The 18,521-nt window shown below is 39.7% G+C and overlaps 2 protein-coding genes across 3 annotated transcripts; one reads left to right on the top strand and one right to left on the bottom strand.

The window, feature by feature from the left end:
- Window positions 1–7,947: 7,947 nt before the first annotated feature.
- On the bottom strand, window positions 7,948–13,264 carry zbtb49 (zinc finger and BTB domain containing 49). Of its 2 annotated transcripts, XM_072382655.1 has the most exons (8): window positions 13,223–13,264; window positions 12,653–12,839; window positions 11,444–12,561; window positions 11,272–11,318; window positions 11,110–11,183; window positions 9,996–10,078; window positions 9,662–9,823; window positions 7,948–9,116 (listed from the first exon to the last, which is right to left on the bottom strand). In XM_072382655.1, the coding sequence occupies exons 2-8, from the start codon at window positions 12,802–12,804 to the stop codon at window positions 8,395–8,397; spliced, it is 2,358 nt and encodes a 785-aa protein (XP_072238756.1). In that variant the 5' UTR covers window positions 12,805–12,839; window positions 13,223–13,264; the 3' UTR covers window positions 7,948–8,394. The 2 variants fall into 2 exon arrangements, with proteins under 2 accessions (XP_072238756.1, XP_072238757.1); XM_072382656.1 differs by lacking the exon at window positions 13,223–13,264 and having other exon boundaries at window positions 12,653–13,207.
- A 233-nt stretch (window positions 13,265–13,497) lies between these two features.
- On the top strand, window positions 13,498–16,316 carry lyar (Ly1 antibody reactive homolog (mouse)). Its single transcript, XM_072383191.1, has 8 exons — window positions 13,498–14,004; window positions 14,107–14,221; window positions 14,315–14,422; window positions 14,734–14,814; window positions 15,038–15,353; window positions 15,534–15,593; window positions 15,806–15,891; window positions 16,043–16,316. Exons 1-8 carry the CDS (start codon window positions 13,883–13,885, stop codon window positions 16,178–16,180), a joined length of 1,026 nt encoding a protein of 341 aa, XP_072239292.1. The 5' UTR covers window positions 13,498–13,882; the 3' UTR covers window positions 16,181–16,316.
- Window positions 16,317–18,521: the final 2,205 nt, after the last annotated feature.

Below are 18,521 nucleotides of genomic sequence, written 5' to 3'. Positions count from 1 at the left end.
GTCATTATTATCATTATTATTACTATTATTACTATTATCATTGTTAATACCAATTGTCTGGGGACTAACATTGTACTATCTGTGACAACCAAGAACAAAATTGGGGCATCATTCATGCATGCTCTTTTTTACGTGTGCATGCATGCAAACAGGTCACTTTGCATGATGATCCTTGGCTGTCTGTATGCCGCTTGTATCCAGGTCCACAGGGAGTTGGAGCGGATTGTCATCCAATGAGCTTGCCAAGGCAAAGAGAGAGCAAGCCTGAGTCTCACTGCAGGCAAGATGATAAAGAGCGAAGAGGGTGTCCCCAAGTCTGCTCCATTGATGACAGTTCATTTAAAGCCAAGCGCAAACTACTTTGACAGCGTGGTTAATTTTACAACATCTCCCGGATCGTCCCCCTGCTTACACACACACACAAACACACACAAAAACCCACACTGCCTTAAGGACTCTGTCCTTGCAATTAGGGAATTGTTGTTAGTTTGGATCTGTTTCACATAATAAGCTGAGGTTTTGCCACAGGCTTTCACAAAGACTTGTCATTTGATCTGGTGTGACAATTAGAAGACATGAAGATTTAATTTAGTTTATGACAGTTTATAATAAAACAAAGGCATCACCAAACTTCTACCATTGACATATCTGCTTTGAGTAATTTGTCTGCCGTAATCTTATTCATAAAGTATTAAAACTAACAAACTTACTTTTTCAACCAAGAAGCATTCCTTAAGCAATCATGTTAGACTGACCTCATATTGCATATGTACCTTGCCTGGAAGAATTTACCCAGTAAAAGCCTTAGGCTCACAATAGACAGGTGATACTTAGTCATGGTTGCATGCACAGTTGACTTGAGCTACAGTTACAACTTCACTTGGCCTTATAACTGGACCAACATCCAAGAGGGAAATTTAGTTAGAAGATTCTGTCACATATCGGTTGTGCCTTATAGGCCAAAAAACCCAAACAATTGTTCTTGTTAACATGCTGCTGTTCCTCCTCATAATTCACACATGCCTAACAAAGATGGCTTAGTCCCACATCACTGTGTCCTTACATGCATCAAGCAGGCATCGCGGAATCAGCTGAGAGATTAAAGCACTGTTGGTTAGAATGCTGGTTGTATGTGTGTAAGCACATTCTCAGACGGGACCATTTTCACCCCTTTGCCAGCTCAGAGACATCTGAGGCATCTTGCTTCTTCTAACCCTTTCTGTGGGAGATCATTGTACATGTAAAATGATTTTGTCAGATGACGCTGCAGTTATAAAATCAGGATTGAAGGAAAGCAGTTAGTGAAAATGCTGACTTTAAACTGAACTGATTTAGAGCTTGATCTGCTAGCTCCAGGGTAAGCCCAGTTTTCAACCCTTTGTAGCTAGTCACTTCTGGGCTTAGGGGACTTTTCTGTGAGCTCCCATTCAACCAGGACCAAATAAGCAAGCTTCTTGCTTACTCAGACAGCTCGCCAAGTGCTATGGCTCCTTGCTCAGATTAGGCTCACCTGTGTTCTCTACCTAGCCTGTACCAACTTTTTATCAGCTTGCTGTCTTATAATTTAATCTATTCCTTGCAGCAGATGCAAATTAAAGTTTTAAAAAGTAAAAACTGGGGACTTTCATATCCAAGAGAATGGTTGGGATTTTTATTTTAAACAAAAGTTTTGTTCAAAATCAATATTTTCTGGAAATTCAATTTGCTTTCTCTCTAGAGTTGATTCCATATTGAATCAATATGGTAGTTATCAGTTATATAGCAGTTATATCAGTTTAGAACCAGAGATTAGCTTAGCATAGCACACAGATCTAAAAATGGAGGAAGCAGTTGACATTGTTTTGACTAACATAGAATACTGCCCTCAGCACTTCCAACACTTCACATGTTATAAAGCTTTTATTTAATTTATGTGCTTGATTAAGCTAACTAGGCTCCACTAATGTAATTAACAAAAACATGCGAGTCTATCATCTTATCTTCATGTCAGCAAAAAAAGTTTTATAGTTTAATAGTTCTATTTCCAAAAAGGATAGATTCAGTCATTTACTTGAGGTCTAATTCTGCCTGCTGCACTTTTAGCCCCTTGAAGCTCTTCGGTTAACACACTTGGTGAATAAAATAACAATAAAACTTTATAGCACTTTTCAGTGCACTTAGCAGCAGCAGAATAAGAAATGGAAGTTACAAAACATAACACAACACAACAAAAAATTAATACAGAGTATGCAATACATTAATCGGACCAAACCAAAGGCCCTCCAGAAAAGGAAAGTTTTAAAGAGAGATTTGAAGGAGTCAAGAAATGTTGTATGCCTGAGTACGGCGAACAAACTCTTCCATAAGGCGGGGGCTCTGATGGAAAAACCCAGATCTCCTTTTGTCACAAACTGTGATCTTGAGATAGCTAGAAGGGCATTATCTGTGGATCTCAGTGGCGGACAGGGCACATATCAGGCCAAAAATTTTGATATGTATTTGGGGGTAAGGCCGTTTAAACCTTAGTTTATGCTTCTCCGTAACGTCAACGGCGTCAACGGTGTCAACGGTGTTTGTGTGACTTCAGGGGTTATAGCCGAATCCTAGCTTTTTTTTCCAGTCACAGTTAACAACAGTAAACAATGGCAACCGAGGTGAAGCAGCTGTATTTGCAGTTGGAGCTCATCAATATTGAAGAACAAATGCTTATATTGCAAATGTTGAAGCGCAGGCGATAGAGAATGAACCTGGATGAACAAATGCACTTTCGATACTTTCGAATGTCAACGGGCCGATTTGACGAGCTTCTTCGTCGTATACAGCCATTAAGCCCGGAAAAAGCAACTGCCAGAAATTCCATTCTGAGCAGACCAATCACAGCCCTTGCGGTCCACGTCAACTCGACGTGTAGTTAGGATTTTTTGGAGGTGCTCGTCAGGCTATGGCGTAGGGCAATTTGAGCAATACGATTTTTAAATCAATACATAATGTAAAGGGAATCCAGTGAAGGGAAGCAAGCACAGGGATGAGGTTCTCGTTCCTATTTCTATACATGCTAGGACGTATAAATCAGCAACTGACACAAAGTACCTGAGGGTATTCCAAATAAAGCCAATCATCTTTAAATCTCCTCACAGTGTGCTTTTTGGAATATAATAGAAAATATAACTTGTTGCAGGAATGCAGATTACCAACAACATATCTAGCTGCAAAGTCAAGTTTCCATGGCATTTCCAAAGTTTCATTGTATGTGCAGTAATAACCTGATTTCCTTGCTTGAGGGGGAATAATGTGTCACACACACTGGAAAATGTCAAATCACATCCCAACTAAATATGCACGGCAGACCCATTGAAAAAACATGCCTGAGTACGATATATATATATATATATAAAAAGACCAGCGTGAGTTAAAATGTTTGAGTGGAAGAGGAAAAGATAGTGAGGAAGAAGAGCATCAGATGTCAAACAGTAAAGTAAGTGCTGTGGCCTCTCTCAGGGCAAGACTGTACATGTATGTGTACTGGTATTGGTGCTCTAGGATCTGTGACAATGTCACAATCCCTTTTTTCACAGTAGCCTGGCCATAAATTTAAGATGAATGAGGTGAATGGATCAATGCTGAAATAGCACCTCTTTAGTTACAGCATGTATCTTTAGACCCTCAGAGGAAATCTAAATGGTGGCAGCTAAGCGGATACTCTCTGAGAAGAAGGGAAAAGCATTAAGAAACACAACAGAGAGGGGACAGCAGAGCAACAGTAGGAACAATCACCATTCTTACCATCTGCTTAAGCCTCTTTCATATTGTGACACAGAGGAATTATAGCGCAGAGACTAGGTCAGCCACTTATCCATCTCATCCAACACAGCAACAAGCCACAGCTCCACAGCAATTACTGCTCAACCGCAACTGCTGCCAGAACTCGTCTCCATCTTCTGGAGCTGATGCAGTCTCAAGTGCAGTAATAAAACCACTGTGTTGCAGTAAACGCTTGAAAAAGCAAAAAGATTGAAAATCATTAAATAGTGTTGGACAGCTTTGATTTTAGATGTTGTTGGACCTGGAAAATATATAAATAATTATTTGGATGATTTTGTTCAAACAAAATGTTTGATAAACTGCCATAGCACATTTAGGTGTAAAAATGATATAAAATGATTTACTTGAACCTGACTGCTCTTTTTTCCTGCAGTGAAATGTCACAGCTGGCCAAATTTGGATAGATTCATATATTTCACACTCACTTGTTCATTCAACCTATCCTTGCATGCCTGTAACACAAAGTAGTGAAACGAAATTAGATATTCGAACAAAAGACAGGCTTTGGAAATGTTTCTGCATAAAATGGCATTAGACTGGGTCTCATTTTGCACCGGTTAGACAGCGCACATAATCAGGATTAACTTTAGCGTGATGGGGGGAGAGAGGGAGCAGCACAGAGAAAGGCAAAAAGAGGGGCTCATGGGGAGAAAGGATTCACATTCGAAGAAACCCTGGTGTAGTTAATGAAAATAGGTGTACCCTTTTTGTTTCTATATAACATGGTATGAGATTGTTTCCCATTTAAAATCAAATAAAGAGCACATGGCGTGCTTTGTATTTCAAGCCTAACAGACTCTGTATATATATAGAGCATTGTTTCACTGCATTTACTGCCATTATAATAGGTTAAATGGTGATTCTGAATCAGTCATAGGTGTAAATGTGATTGCACATGGTTGTCTGTCTCTATGCTGTGATTGACTAGTGATCTGTTCAGTGTACACCAAGCCTCTCATCCCACAGCAGCTGGGAAAGCCTCCAACCCCTGCAAACCTGAATACAACAGAGCAGCTGTAGAGAATGGAGGTGATTTCTACTACTGAGCTCTCACATCACATTAAAGTATTGATATCATGCTTTGGATTTTCTATTCCCTATACAGTGTTATACATTGTAGCTCTATGTGCTTGAAAAGCAGAGTTGCAAAGCTAAAATCTACACCAAAAGGCGCTGTTCTCCTCTACAGAAAAGTAGAAATCATTTCTGGACTCTATGAATTTTCTTCGGTCTCATTTAGCAACCATGCTTATGCACAGTGTGCGTAATGAGTGCATAACAACATTCCCATGCAAAGTGAAGAATTCCCCAACTTGTACTTCAGCAATGTTTGTGAATATAAGCACAGCGCTGACCATACTTACGCACAGAATCTCGTGGTACAACAGGAAAAGTACAAAAAAAAGAAAATTGGTGTTATTTGAAGATTTTGCAAACCTTGTACTACAGAGTGAATGCATCTTCAGAGAATGATGGTTCTAACTGGACAAAAACCATTCCAATGGAGATGAGATGAGACTATCTATGTTGGATGCTATCAATTCCCTTGGCCAAAAGTTTCTTTAGACAAATCAACACCAAGCTGAAATCAAAAGGGAAAAAGCTGTATCTGCATTGGTACTGGCTGTTTGTTTGTCTAAAGGTGTGAGTTCTGTTGTTCTCTGTCATCCTCCAGTTTCAGATATGTCTCATCTGTGTACCGCAGCTAATTTTTTTGTATTGAGTTTGATGAAAACGTGTGCCTCGTGTGTGAAATGCTCATCAAAATGATGACTTGCCTCGACTGAATAAACTAAACAGCAATGTTTGGTCGACTTCAACCTCAACAACAAGCAACTGGAGCTCTGATTTAGTAAAATGTATTTTCTTCTCTCTCTTGGACATTATTTGAGGGAAGAACGCATGCTATTTTCATGTTACATCCAAGCTAATGTTAAACTATCTAATTATTTAAGAATGAAAATGACCATGAAGTACTTTGGAACATGAGAGATTTATCATAGCTTATTACTTCATGCTCTGGTACTGGCATGCGCATGTTTGATAAAAACAGATTTTATTTTCTATTTCTGCATTTTCTATGAAATGATAATGAATGAAGGCCCTGGTTTGTATTCCAGGCTCTCCTTCCTTTACTTAGCTACATCAAGATGAAAAAATGTAACAGTGCACACTGATATACAGCTAAAACATAAATAATGGACTAAATATTTTGCTCACATAGTAGCGCATGCTTCATATTGTTGCAGTGCCTTTTGTCATCATCATAAATGCAACATTTTAGCTCAGTCTACTCTGATTGGCAAGCTGCTTTCAAACAACATCAAGTATTGAGTATAAGACAGCTGCTTCATTTTTTGTTTGAGGAGTACAAAACTAAGCACTGAGTATGCATTATGAAAATGATTTTCATAGTGATATGGACAAGCAAAGGAGAAAAAAGGTTGTACTACCAGTACCGTAAGATCCTTCTTAAGGATAAAATTACTACAGTCATAACAAGATGAGGTGCATTGAGAAAATGCAATGGTGTCTTATTAAGTACATCTGTATAGTTCATACAGACAAGCGTGAATTTATGCAGAAACAAATGAATAGACGTGCTTTGATAAAATTTGGAACTCAGGTTTGGTTTCAATGTGCTGCTGAGCGCTGCCTGCATGTTGATTGGATGGATAGAGGGGGTTTCTTCACACATTTCTTCTCACACTTTAGTATTTGCTGTAAAGGGAGAACAGGCTCAAGCTGGCCACAATTTGCTTAACTTCTCCTTTTGATGAAGTCTGTGAAGCTTCCATCGAAGCAAAATGGGAGTATAAGTTATAAAGAAAAAAAGTCCACATGATCATAATATTGTAAGTAAAAGGAGAGAAGAACAATAAATGCAAACAACACATTCTATTCTGACAAACCCACTCGCTCATATAAGTTCGTTGATCATTTCAGAGGTAAATCAGTTTCAGAGACACTTTTCTACCAAACGTTGCTGCTTGTGTTCCATCATAGTTTGAACAACCAATGTAAAGGGTAGTGAAGGAGAACAGACACCATGATAACAGACTTAGCCTATGTGTTGCTAGGCAACTAATCCAGCAGGCATGGAATAGCAGGGCTTGTATGTTGTGACAATGATGGCCAATCATCAGCGGTCCATCTCGAAACAAATGTCTGTTCATTGCACTGTTTGCGTGTCCTACACCCTGCAGTTGGGTTTTCACAATGATTACTGGTGCGTAGCATTCACCGGATCTGCAGTGAATGTGATCCTCATTTGTGACAGAAATATTCACCAATAGAATCCATGACAACATTTTATTCACATAAGCAGCATTCATACCTAAAGACACATGGAAGAGTGAATTAGTAGACAGACATTGCATTAAATGCTCATTTTAAGCTGCTTCGTATTTTCTATTCTGCACGCAAGATATGCTTTACATTAGCTGATAAGAAGAAAGCCTGACAGATCTGGCAGGATATCAGTTTTTGGAGGGTTTCTGCCAAACTGGATGTTTAGTCATTAACAGTAAAGTGTAGTTTCTAGCTCCCTCTGTGGCCTTTACAGGCACATCACATCGACTTGATGACTGGAGGTATTTGTTGTTCACTCAAGCTGTCGAAAAGACTGATATAGCAACCTAATCCTACGGCAAAAATTAACAGGCCGACACACCTTGGATGCATCCATCTTTGACAGAGCTAGCAGAAAGTTTTTTCCATGACCATAATGAGTTCAAAGTAGTTACAATATGGATCAAATGGATCTACAGGGAAACAACAACAAAAAGATTTTAAAAAATCACAGGGCAAACATTAATAATTAGAAAACAAAGTTAGTGCAGCCATTAGTACATTGAAAAACATAAACAATCCTTACCTTTTTAGTTTGGAGCACTACTGATCTTAAAGTGTGTTCACCATTAACCTTTCACATATATCTACTATAGCAAAGCTGCATTAAAATTAGCCCTTTAAATGTGTTTGTCACTCATCACTCAGATACATTTAACTTGTTTAAAGGCTGTTTTTATGAAAATGGCCTCCAGAAAATGCAATCCAGTGACTGGAAAACCGCAATGAGAGTTATTTTCTATTTAAAAAAAGACAGCAACAACATAAATAAGACATAGTTGTTTTATTGTTCTATGAATATAACTCTTGTGCATAAAATGTACATCATGAAAGATCATGAAAAGTTGGCATTATTTTTAAACATACATATTAAAGTGCAGAGCAGTATATACAAAGATAATCCATTTAGATTTTCTTTCTCAATTAGCCGTCATTCTTATGTGTATACATAAAGCATCCATTTTGCATTGGACCACTGAAGGATACACCCAGATTGATACACAGAGGTTGGGAAACAGCTGTTCACCTGGTGGAATCACCTTACAAAATCCATAAACTTTGGAAACCCTTTCATTTTCTATCACTCCAGCTCCACATAAATCTAGAATTAGTGTCATTACTATTTCATCCTTGCTTCCTCCCACAAGAAACCATTGAGGACATTCAGGTCAGTTTGAACCAATCCAATTCCAACTCCTTAAATTTGGCTATGCTGTGCTTATATGTAACAAATTCAATATTTCACTGCTCCATATCATTGTCATTCTGTAGGGTTTTCATTGCCAGGCCCCATAGAGTTACACTGGAAATAAGCTGGCCTTCACTGGACCTGTAAGGCCTGCTGGACGCTGTGATGGAACTGCAGTGGCTGTCGGTGGGAGGCAGGTAGGGTCTCCCCGCCGAGTCACTGTCAATAGACATGTTTCCATTCTCTATATATGGACCATAGACAGCCTCCTGAGTCACATGGGGTTTGGCTAACTTTATGCGGTCTGTGGCGAGAAGAGCTGCACTTCTCTCCTGGTGGCTGGAGGACAGGAGGTGATGGGGAACCAGGGAGCGCAGCTCTGGGAGGGGTGTCGGTGCTGGGCTGAGGTGTATGCTGGGGGGTGGAGTGTCTATATGTGATGTTGCTTGTGGTGTTGAAGGAGAAGGTGGAGAGGATTTATCTAACCCTGTGTTAGGCATCATGGCAGCAAACTGCTGCTCAGTAGTAGCGGCAGGTGGTTTATTGTGGCTGACGGCTTTGGCGAATGAGGCTGCTCCGTCTGAGCTGTGCGTCTGCTCAGAGCTGGTTGTGACCGGGCTGTCAACTGGAGGTCCTTTGCAGTGCAAGTTGCTATGTCTCCTCAACATGGCAGAGCGGGTAAAGCTCTTTCCGCAGGTATTACAGATATAGGGTTTCTCGCCGGTGTGTGATCGTATATGACGCTGCAGGTCCCCTGAGCCAATGAAGCACTTCCCTGCATGATATAATGACAAATATTGAATGTGAAACACTCTACAGACAGTAGCTACAACCTATGCTAAATTAGGTAAATGTGAATTTCATGAAAAAAAACTTTGTTTTGACGCCAATAGGATGAGCCCATGACAAGGTCTCATCCAATAACATCCGACAAATGCCACATGCACCATGATTTAATGGGAACATCCATGTTTACACAGGGGGCACCATATGGGCACCATGTTAGCTGCAGCCACTCCTTTGCTTTGTCTGTACCTCTGCAGGATGCGTTCAAACGATGTTTAAGCTGTGTTTTCCCACGCTTTGGCAGGGCTCATGGCCATAAACACATTCAGTATATGCTTCAGATCCCATTGATGGGAGTATAGCATGAGATAAATTTGAGGTGTGACCCTGCCTGCCTAGACACCTGGACTGATCAAAAAATAGGTTTGTATCTGTAGATGTCAGCTGACTAACACATGTAACTTCGTCTGTTATGTCATCTACAAAACTAGAATTTCAATGATACTTTATACCAAGACAGGAACCACTCCTCACCACAGGTGGCACAGCTGTGTGGTTTTTCCCCAGCATGGCGTGCCTTGTGCTTAAGAAGCTTTCTGTGTGTGTTAAAGGACTTTCCACACTGGTCACAGGTAAATGTCTTGTCTGTTGCATGAGTCCTCTTGTGCTCCTTAAGATTACTTAAGTTATTGAATCCTGAACAAAAGACATGACAAGGAAAACATCTGTCTTACGCGCGAGGTGCCATTTCAGCAGACATTAGCAGAAGACGACTTTCGGAATAATGCAATCACAACTTAGCAGATTAATTTTATGAATTGACGAGTGAGTAATAAAGACTATGGGTGAAATAAGAGATGTCACATACCTCGGCCACATATATCACACAGATGTGGCTTCTCTCCTGTGTGAACCACTTTGTGACGATGGACATCCCCAGACGCTGTGAAGCTGGAAAATACAGAAGAACATTTTCATTCATTTCAACGCAACATTAGGACCATATTCTAAGGACTCTAATACGCCAAACTGCTGTCAAGATGCTAGCAACAATGACAGAACCCCCTGCTGACTCTCCTATCTTTGACACCGCAGGGGTAAAACAAACAAAACAATGTTTGTAGAAAGTCAGGTCATCATTGGTCCAGGTTTCACTATCCTCCATAGCTCGAGCTCAGTTAAGCGTGTTTTTATCATGCTAAGACTCTAAAACCTGTGTTTCAATTTGAAATGCTGGTTGTTTTGTACATGTATACCTTCAATAAGAATTTAAGCTTCAGGCATTGAAAAGTAACACAGTTAACAACACTTTAACGAACAACCCAAACCCAACAGCGCCAGAATTTGCAAATCTCATAAAACATTATTTAATTCACAGCAGGAAACAAAAACTTGTCAATTATTCAAAGTGAGTAACACTTGGTCAAACTAAGAGCAACCCACAGTTTAATGGAGAGCTTATAAAAATTTGTGATCAGCCCTTTGGTTACAACATTATGTTGAATTGGTCCAAAATAGCTTTGAAAATATCCAACAGAGCCAATGCGCATTGGCCCTCATGATATGTGTATTACACATCAAAATAACAAGAGACAATGAAATTCACTAATGGCCAATTGTCAGCTTGGTGTAAAAGGTCCCTAATGGATAATATCATATCTTGTATGTACTACATTGTACCAAAACTGGAATTACATAGTGTGATGTCCTTCAACTTGGCTAATCCTACCAACAATTTCTTTTCATTGCTTGTCAAGTTGAGGATGATATGAATACAAAAAACTACTTCACTGTATTGCAGGTAATGTGCCGAGTATAAGAAAGTATAAAGCACCTTTTCTATTAATAAAAGCATGGATAAAAACATAAATACAAGCATGGAGAAAACAAATATAGACAGATCAAAATGTCTAAAGAAGGTGCAAAAGAAGGATAGAAAAAGAGCTACAAATTAGCATGAGGTATAAAAGAGGTTTATTTACCTTTTACCGCATAACTCACAGATGTATGGCTTCTCTCCAGAGTGTCGCCGCAAATGTGTCTGTAAATTTCCAGCCTGTCAGACAAAACAGTGATGATATCTCAAGATGATACTGCCATCGAAAAACAGTTGAGACAAAGTACAATGAAGCACCAGAAAATACCTGTGAGAAGTTTTTCCCACAAATATTGCACTGAAAGGGCTTCTCACCTGCAATAGATAATTTAAAGTATGAGTTATAATTTTTTTTTTAAAAAAGCCACACAATTAATTCTCAAGATCAAATGTTTTACTGTGTGTCGGCTTGATTATTAAGCAGTTTAAACATTCAGTACCGGTATGTGAGCGTTTATGTAGCTCCAGGTTGCTCGGGTGTTTGAAGATCTTCCCACAGACCTCACAACAATACTGCTTGTGTCCTGTTTGCTGTGGAGGCTCTGGCACAGGCTTCAGATTTTGCTCCTCATGGTTTACAGGAGGAGGACCAGGAAGCTGGACATCTGTTGTCCCAGAAGACTCCTCTCTACCTACAGTGCTGCTTTCTGCAGGAGGTTCTGGAGCTTCAGTTTGGACCACAGACTCCTCCTGATGGCTCTCTTTGGGACAGCTGAGGACAGGTTCGGTGACTGACTCAGCACACATCTCCTCCAGAGCCATCTGAGACCGGAGGTAGTTGTATTTCTTCAGGTAAACAGTTTTCTTTGGGCGGACGAGTTTGTTGTCCATGGAATCAGCTAAATCAGCGTTAGGGGGGTTTAAATTATCTGAGGGTGTCAATGAGGTGACAGGGTGTTTTTCCACTGCTATAGATGTGCAAGAAGGGTTAGGTTGAACTGGATTTCCTGAGCTCACAGGGTTGCCGTTGCCTCCCTGGCTGATTCCGAGGTGACATTGCTGCTCTTCCAACAACACCAAAGGTCCGGGGCCTTGATTTGCGGCTGCGCTGCTGATCTGAATAGCACTTTGTTTGAAGTACTGCTTACTGTAGAAATTACGGAGCTTGTATCCGTGAACCAGCTGTTTTTCTGCAGGTGCCTGCGAGCTTGGTACGTCACAGTTTGAGCTACTGTTAGGAACAGCAGACATCCTTCTAGTGTGGTCCATGTCACTGTAGAAGCCAGGCCTCTGGGGCTCAGAGGGACAGTGGAGGTCGACATCATGAGGAAGACTACTCCCCAAAAGGCAGTCGTGCTCTGAAGCTAACATGCCTGGGAGAGAAAACTGAGGCATTTCCACAGGTGGTGGACAAGGCTTAAGGAAAGCATTACACATGCTCTGCACATTTGGAACCTGCAGATTCTGGGCAATGTCCAAGAGTGCTTGTACATTATCCTGGTTAATGTCGAGATGGGAGGTGTACATGTAGTCCAATATTTGCCCGATGCCGCTGACATCCTGGATAACCAAGTTGAAGACATCATTCTTCTGACTGGGAGAGTTTTGGAACAAAGACCTGGAAAAAGCAGTCATAATTTGCACATTAGGTTACTTTGTAACACCTCCATATACAGATTTATCTTCATGGCATAAAGAAAGTAAGGCACCTGAAATAAGAGCTGAAAGCAGCCAGGACATTTTTGTGCGCTTTGAAGCAGACACCTTTCACCACCAGCATACAGTCACAGAGCAGCCCCTGAATCCTTTGCTCCTGAAGCTGCTGGAGGAGGTAGGAGCTGTGGTTGGACAGAGGGTCCATGGTCACTCTGCCACTGGACCATCCAACTCCGACCTCTCCATAAAAAAAACAAACAAACAAAAAATAATAATATAAATAAAACGTCAAAGGGGCACAAGTAAAAAACAAGTGACTTAAGGGAATTGGTATTTATTCCCCTTGTCTATCCGAGTATGCTGAAAACATGTTTAAATTAAAACATTTCTTCACATTGTTCAACAACCGCAGAAAATCCAGTGTGCGCGTGCAACGAGACCACCCATGCAAAAATTGGTCGAGAACTGTAAAGCTAATTACAGAGCTATGCTAACAAACCACAGCCACGAGTGATGTGAGCTGATGCGGCACAAAATTCCAATAGCAGACTTATTTCTCAATATAATTTGTTTTGTGAAGTTAGCCAAAAGATTAGCCAAAAACCCTAATTTAAAGATTCCACCTTTTATTGGGATGATGGGTCACTTTTCGACTGTAAAAAAAAAATAATACGTCACTTCCTGGTACAACGCGTATTTTAAGCCCCTTAAACACGAAGCAGACAGGTCGAATATTTATGTAAATAAGTATGCACAGCAACAGTTTCATGCGTTGCATTGTGTCACATTACTGTAATAGTTAATCTAATTAAAGTCACACTGTACTAAATAATTACAAACAGGGTTGTGAAAGCATTGTTGTAGTCCTAATCGGAACTGTTCTGTGGTCGTCTTTGCTTACGGAGCATTAATAACGTAGCGTCTAACTGCGGATATAGTCACGTGTGTTTTTAAAAAGATATTTTGTGGAAGAAACCCTGAATGTTCGCATTTGGCTACGATTTTGAGGCAAGAAAGTTTGATTTAGACGCTCACAACATCAACGGTCTTTAAGAGATAATCTGCTATTTTAAGTAATAGGCACGAATAGTTTAATTTTTTTTTTTTTTACATTTCCATGCTTTGGGTTACAGCGGCTCGGTCAGGCTGGTCCCACTTTCGCGTGAGGATTATACCGATTTCAATTTGGTCGTCACGACTACTAACTTAAATTCTAAGTTGTGTTTAGATATTTAGACCAGCTGCAGTTGTCGCTACATAATAAAAAAAGGGAAGTCTTTAAAATGGTGTTCTTCACATGCAACGCCTGTGGTGAATCCTTGAAAAAAGCCCAGGTTGATAAGCATGTGAACATGTGCCGTGGGTGTCAGGTCCTGTCTTGCATCGACTGTGGAAAAGACTTTTGGTAATGACTGACCGAGTGTTTACAATCTACTGTTCAAGCACTTCCATCCCTGTGTGACAGTAATGAAGATACCTAAATGATACATCTCTGCGCGTGTTACAGGGGCGATGACTACAAAAACCATAACAAATGTATCAGTGAAGATCAGAAGTACGGAGGCAAAGGCTACGAGGCAAAGGCAAACAAGGGAGATGTGAAACAGCAGCAGTGGATACAGGTAAATAATGTACATTTAACAGTATGTGCGTGAATTTACAAGTTTTTTTTTTTCTTTTTACTTTTGACCTACTTTATTTGTCTTTTCCTTTAGAGAGTCCATGAAGCGATGGGCAAACCTGGAGTGAGTGCCAAGCTGAGAGATGTACTCAGACAAGTTAGCACATATGATAACGTACCAAGGAAGAAAGCCAAGTTTCAGGTTGGTGTTCCCTGAAAACGTAGTACTGTTGTGCTGTGACGGTCTATATTATGAAGAAAGACATAATTGAATCCCAAATATAAACAAACTTTTCCCGTTTAAATATTTGGAAAAAAATGTAATTATTTATTTATTTTCAAATCTATGATGCAGATGTTCAAATGTGCATTTTAACAAAAGGTTAATTGTCTGCCTTTTAAGTGACTTGAGTTTTGTCTTCTTGAAATTAATTTTAACCTGGGAAACTTGAGCAACATAGGAAGTTGTCTGAATGAATTAAACAGTTTGCATGCTTGTGTTATTACCCTTAGAACTGGATGAGAAACAGTCTTAGAATAGCAAACACCAGCCTCCATGATGAAGTGTGGGACATTCTTGCTGCAGTTGACAATGTAAGTTACTCTTGCTCTTTGCGTGACTGCGAGCTTAGTAGTAACATTTAGATTAGCCGATGCTTAATTTTGTTATCTGAATATGTAAATGTTGCCAATAGATGATGAAAAGCATTGCATCCACAAGTTTCTTTGCATGCTGTATTTAGTTATGATAAGTCATAGGAAAACATTGTTTTTAAATATCTGAATTGATTTTTATTACCCATCCATCATCTTTCAGGCTCCAGAGGCCAAACAGCCGACTAAAGAATGTAAAGAGACTGTGGCTGAAGTCCCAGTGGGTACTAATGGAACTGAAAAGCAGGATGTTGAAGCAAATGTTGAGGTAAAGAAGAAGAAGCTGAACAAACGCGAGCGTAAAGAGGCCCGTCGACAAAAGAATGGAAATGCTGCAAATGGTGATGAACAAACGGTCACAGAAGAGCCAGACACAGGCAAAAAGACAAAGGGCAGGAAGAGGAAACATGGACACAAAGAAGATGAAGAGCAGAATGGAAACTGTGCTGAAAATAAGACTTCTGTCAAGAAAGCAAAGAGTAAATCTGATGTTTTTTTTCTCCTAACATTCACCTTGCATGTTTGAAAAAGCATACTCTCCATGAAAAAGTTAAACGCTCATTTTTCACCTGTAAATTTTGCATGAAAAGTATATAGGAGAGCATATCAAATTTGAATTCAACATTAACAACTCATTGTCATTTTTTCATTTGTCAAAGCAACCAACGATGCCGATGTTCTCACGTCAGAAGAGACGGAGGATCAAGCTGCTTCTCAGGGTAACGTGCTCTACATACTTCTTACACTGACATACAATCCCAGTCAAATAGCAAAGTAGGTGTAAGCTTTCAACTGGTACTGTAATGAGTAAATGAGTGATAATGTATTATGAAGAAAAAAAAAGCCAGCAGAGGTCAGTGTTGCATCATTGACAGTGTGGAAATGACCACCTGGAAGGCTAATTTATTTATGTTTCTGATCCAACTTTTAGGGAAATTCAACTGGAAGGGACACATCAAGGCACTGCTAAGAGAGTCACCTGATCAGGAGCTGCCACTGAAGAAACTCAGGAAGAAGGTGAGGCGTGAAGTGGAGGAAAATGTGAAGTCTGTAGTTCTCTGTTTGTACAGCAGACTTTGAAAGCCACCACGCTGACCTCAAATATCATTTCAAAGTAAGCCTTGTCCTCGATTTGTTATGACGTTAAGGTCTTGTTCATCTTTTGCAGGTTTTGGCAGCCTACTACTCTTTCATCGGTGACCGCAATTTTAAAAAGGAAGAGGAGGTGTCTGCGCTTTTCAACAGGAAGATCAACAAAAATCCCAAATTTAGAGTTTTGAAAGATCGAGTTAGACTTGTAAACTAGTTTCCTCTTGTGGTATGTTACAGATTGATTACAGATTGCTGTTTATAGATTGAAAATGTATCACCTATTGTGGCCATCTTTCCTTGTATGATTTTATACAGTTGACAGTCTTGACAATTAAATGGATTTCTGACTGAATTGTGTTTCCTGTTCAGTGTTTCTAGTAAATCCAGTGGGCCTGGTCAGTGTAATTTATTCACGCTTCCTCAGAGCATGCCATTGATGTGTAATGTATGAAATGACAATTGTGGTGGGAGACTTCACTGTTGCACATTCCAAATCCACAGTAAGGCTGGGAAATGGCACCTTATCTGTGGGATTGGATGTTGGAGTGGGGGGAGGGAAACGAGAGAGGTGCACCTGAGGTGAATTTGACTCTCACACGGGACGAAGCTAATGCACATTCCTCCACAGCCCGAACGGGGTTCACTTGGCCAGGGACACAGAAGCTCCATACAAGCAGGACGCTTGGTGTCAGCCTCAGGTGAAGTTTTAATGCTTTCTGATTTTCCACAGCTAGAATGAGCAGTCTCTTTACCCTGTGCAGACACACATACGCACACACAGCCGGAGGAAATCTGCCCAGCTTTATGAAGCTCGGCTAATCCCAGCAGGTTTAACACTGACACTCATTCATCACACTGCTCACTTGTAATAGTATATTGCATACTCTGGGTTTTAGTCAAGCTGTTACTCAAGTTTGCTGGTATTAAAACAATGTTTTCTAGTCCAGTGGGGCTCAGTAGGGCTTAATTCTTGTATTTTAATCCAGACCTCACAGGTTACTGAAATCAAACCTACCTTTACTGATGCAAATAAATAAGTATATCAGCTTCTAATTTCTTCCATCGGACACTGCGAGATGAACTGTGCTTTTCAGGAACAAGTCAGTTTCTGCTTACCTTTGATATCAACCTGCGACTTTGTAACATGAGCAGGCAGTTTCATAGAATTTTTATTTTTTTCCCTGAAAGCAGCAGTCCTTGTTATTGGCCTTTGTAAATAAAAATAGGTAGAGAAAATAAGTCAGAAAACTGAAAAAAAAGAAAAAAACTTCTGTAAAACTACTTTATTAGTCAATGCGCCAGCTTATTTGTGACAGTATAAAACATGACGAAACACGAAAAGATCTTTGATATTTTCAGCGAGTACATGTTTGCCTCAGTTTAACGTTCCCATTGGATAGAAACCACTTTACATCAAGTGCAGTCGTGTGCTGGTCATGTTGTTAAAAAGAGATGGTTAAAAACAATCATTTATGCTATTTCTTATTGCCTTGATATTTAGCTTTATTATTCTGAACCATTGGCACAAAGATAACCACAATTGAAGCAAGGATAATCGTCAACCTGTCATCTTCAAAATTTCCCAAAATAAATCTATACAATATCTGTTAAGAAACAGAGAAGGATAGAGGGAGCACGAGCACATCAACCCCGCTGATATAATTAGATGAAATTGCAGATGAAATACCAGTAAAACTCAAAGATGAACACTTAAAACCTTCAGAATATTACAATTACAACATTGTTCCAGAAAAAGTTTACTTTGACTTTTTATTTCATTGCAACCATTAACCAGTAAGAACTCAAGTGATTTCACATGCTTTTACTACTTTGTGACGTCGCCTCTCCTTCTCACAACTCTTAAAAGATATTATCAGTTGTCAAGTGTTGAAACAGTTCAGGTGTTATTTTGTCACATTCTTCCTACAAACAGTGAATGAACTGCATTTATGTGCTTTTTCTTTTTTGACCACTCAAAGCTTTCTTCTTTTTTTTTTTTACGAAACATACCACTTTCATCCATTGAAACGCATTCATAGAGCACTTCTCAGCCGACAGTTGTTTTTCAGTCTGTGCAGTGCTTTCTCTCTTTGTGCACACAATCGCACACTGATGAATGTACTGGAGGCAATGTGGGGTTCAGTGTCTTACCCAAAGGACACTTCAACATGTGAACTGGGGAAGCCAAGGTCACAAGTGTGCAACAGTACATGGTTGTCAAGTTTTTAATTTCAAAATCTTTACCTTAGTTTTTGGGGGACAGTTCAAGATTGCTGGTCAGTATGTACTCTGTAATAATTATAAAGGCTGGCAGCAAATTAATTATTTTAGAAAATATTTTTAAAAGGCTTATTTCTTTTTATTTCTTTTGTTTTAATATGATGGCTAAGTTTGATTAATGCCTGGATATACACTATATTGCTAAAAATATGCGCTCATCTGTCCTTACACGCATACGAACTTAAGTGACATCTCATTCTTAATCCATTGGGTTTAATAGGAGTTGAAGCTCCTACAACAGCTTCTCCTCTTCTGGACAAGCTTTCCACAAGATT

Source organism: Leuresthes tenuis, unplaced genomic scaffold (assembly GCF_036924035.1).
Source record: "Leuresthes tenuis unplaced genomic scaffold, fLeuTen1.0.hap1 SCAF_3, whole genome shotgun sequence".
In the NCBI taxonomy this organism is placed as follows: domain Eukaryota; kingdom Metazoa; phylum Chordata; class Actinopteri; order Atheriniformes; family Atherinopsidae; genus Leuresthes; species Leuresthes tenuis.
Note: the sequence above shows the minus strand (reverse complement) of the source record. Positions and strands in the feature narration are given on the sequence as shown.

What these genes read in the sequence shown, in the direction of transcription:
- lyar (XM_072383191.1), top strand. Translation starts at nt 13,883, where the DNA reads ATGGTGTTCTTCACATGCAACGCCTGTGGTGAATCCTTGAAAAAAGCC. An exon ending in GACTGTGGAAAAGACTTTTG is followed by an intron (nt 14,005 to 14,106) that starts GTAATGACTGAC and finishes CGCGTGTTACAG; the next exon opens with GGGCGATGACTACAAAAACC. An exon ending in TTCTGTCAAGAAAGCAAAGA is followed by an intron (nt 15,354 to 15,533) that starts GTAAATCTGATG and finishes CATTTGTCAAAG; the next exon opens with CAACCAACGATGCCGATGTT.
- zbtb49 (XM_072382655.1), bottom strand. Translation starts at nt 12,804, where the DNA reads ATGGACCCTCTGTCCAACCACAGCTCCTACCTCCTCCAGCAGCTTCAG. An exon ending in GTGGGAAAAACTTCTCACAG is followed by an intron (nt 11,184 to 11,271) that starts GTATTTTCTGGT and finishes TTTGTCTGACAG; the next exon opens with GCTGGAAATTTACAGACACA. An exon ending in ACACAGCTGTGCCACCTGTG is followed by an intron (nt 9,117 to 9,661) that starts GTGAGGAGTGGT and finishes TATATCATGCAG; the next exon opens with GGAAGTGCTTCATTGGCTCA.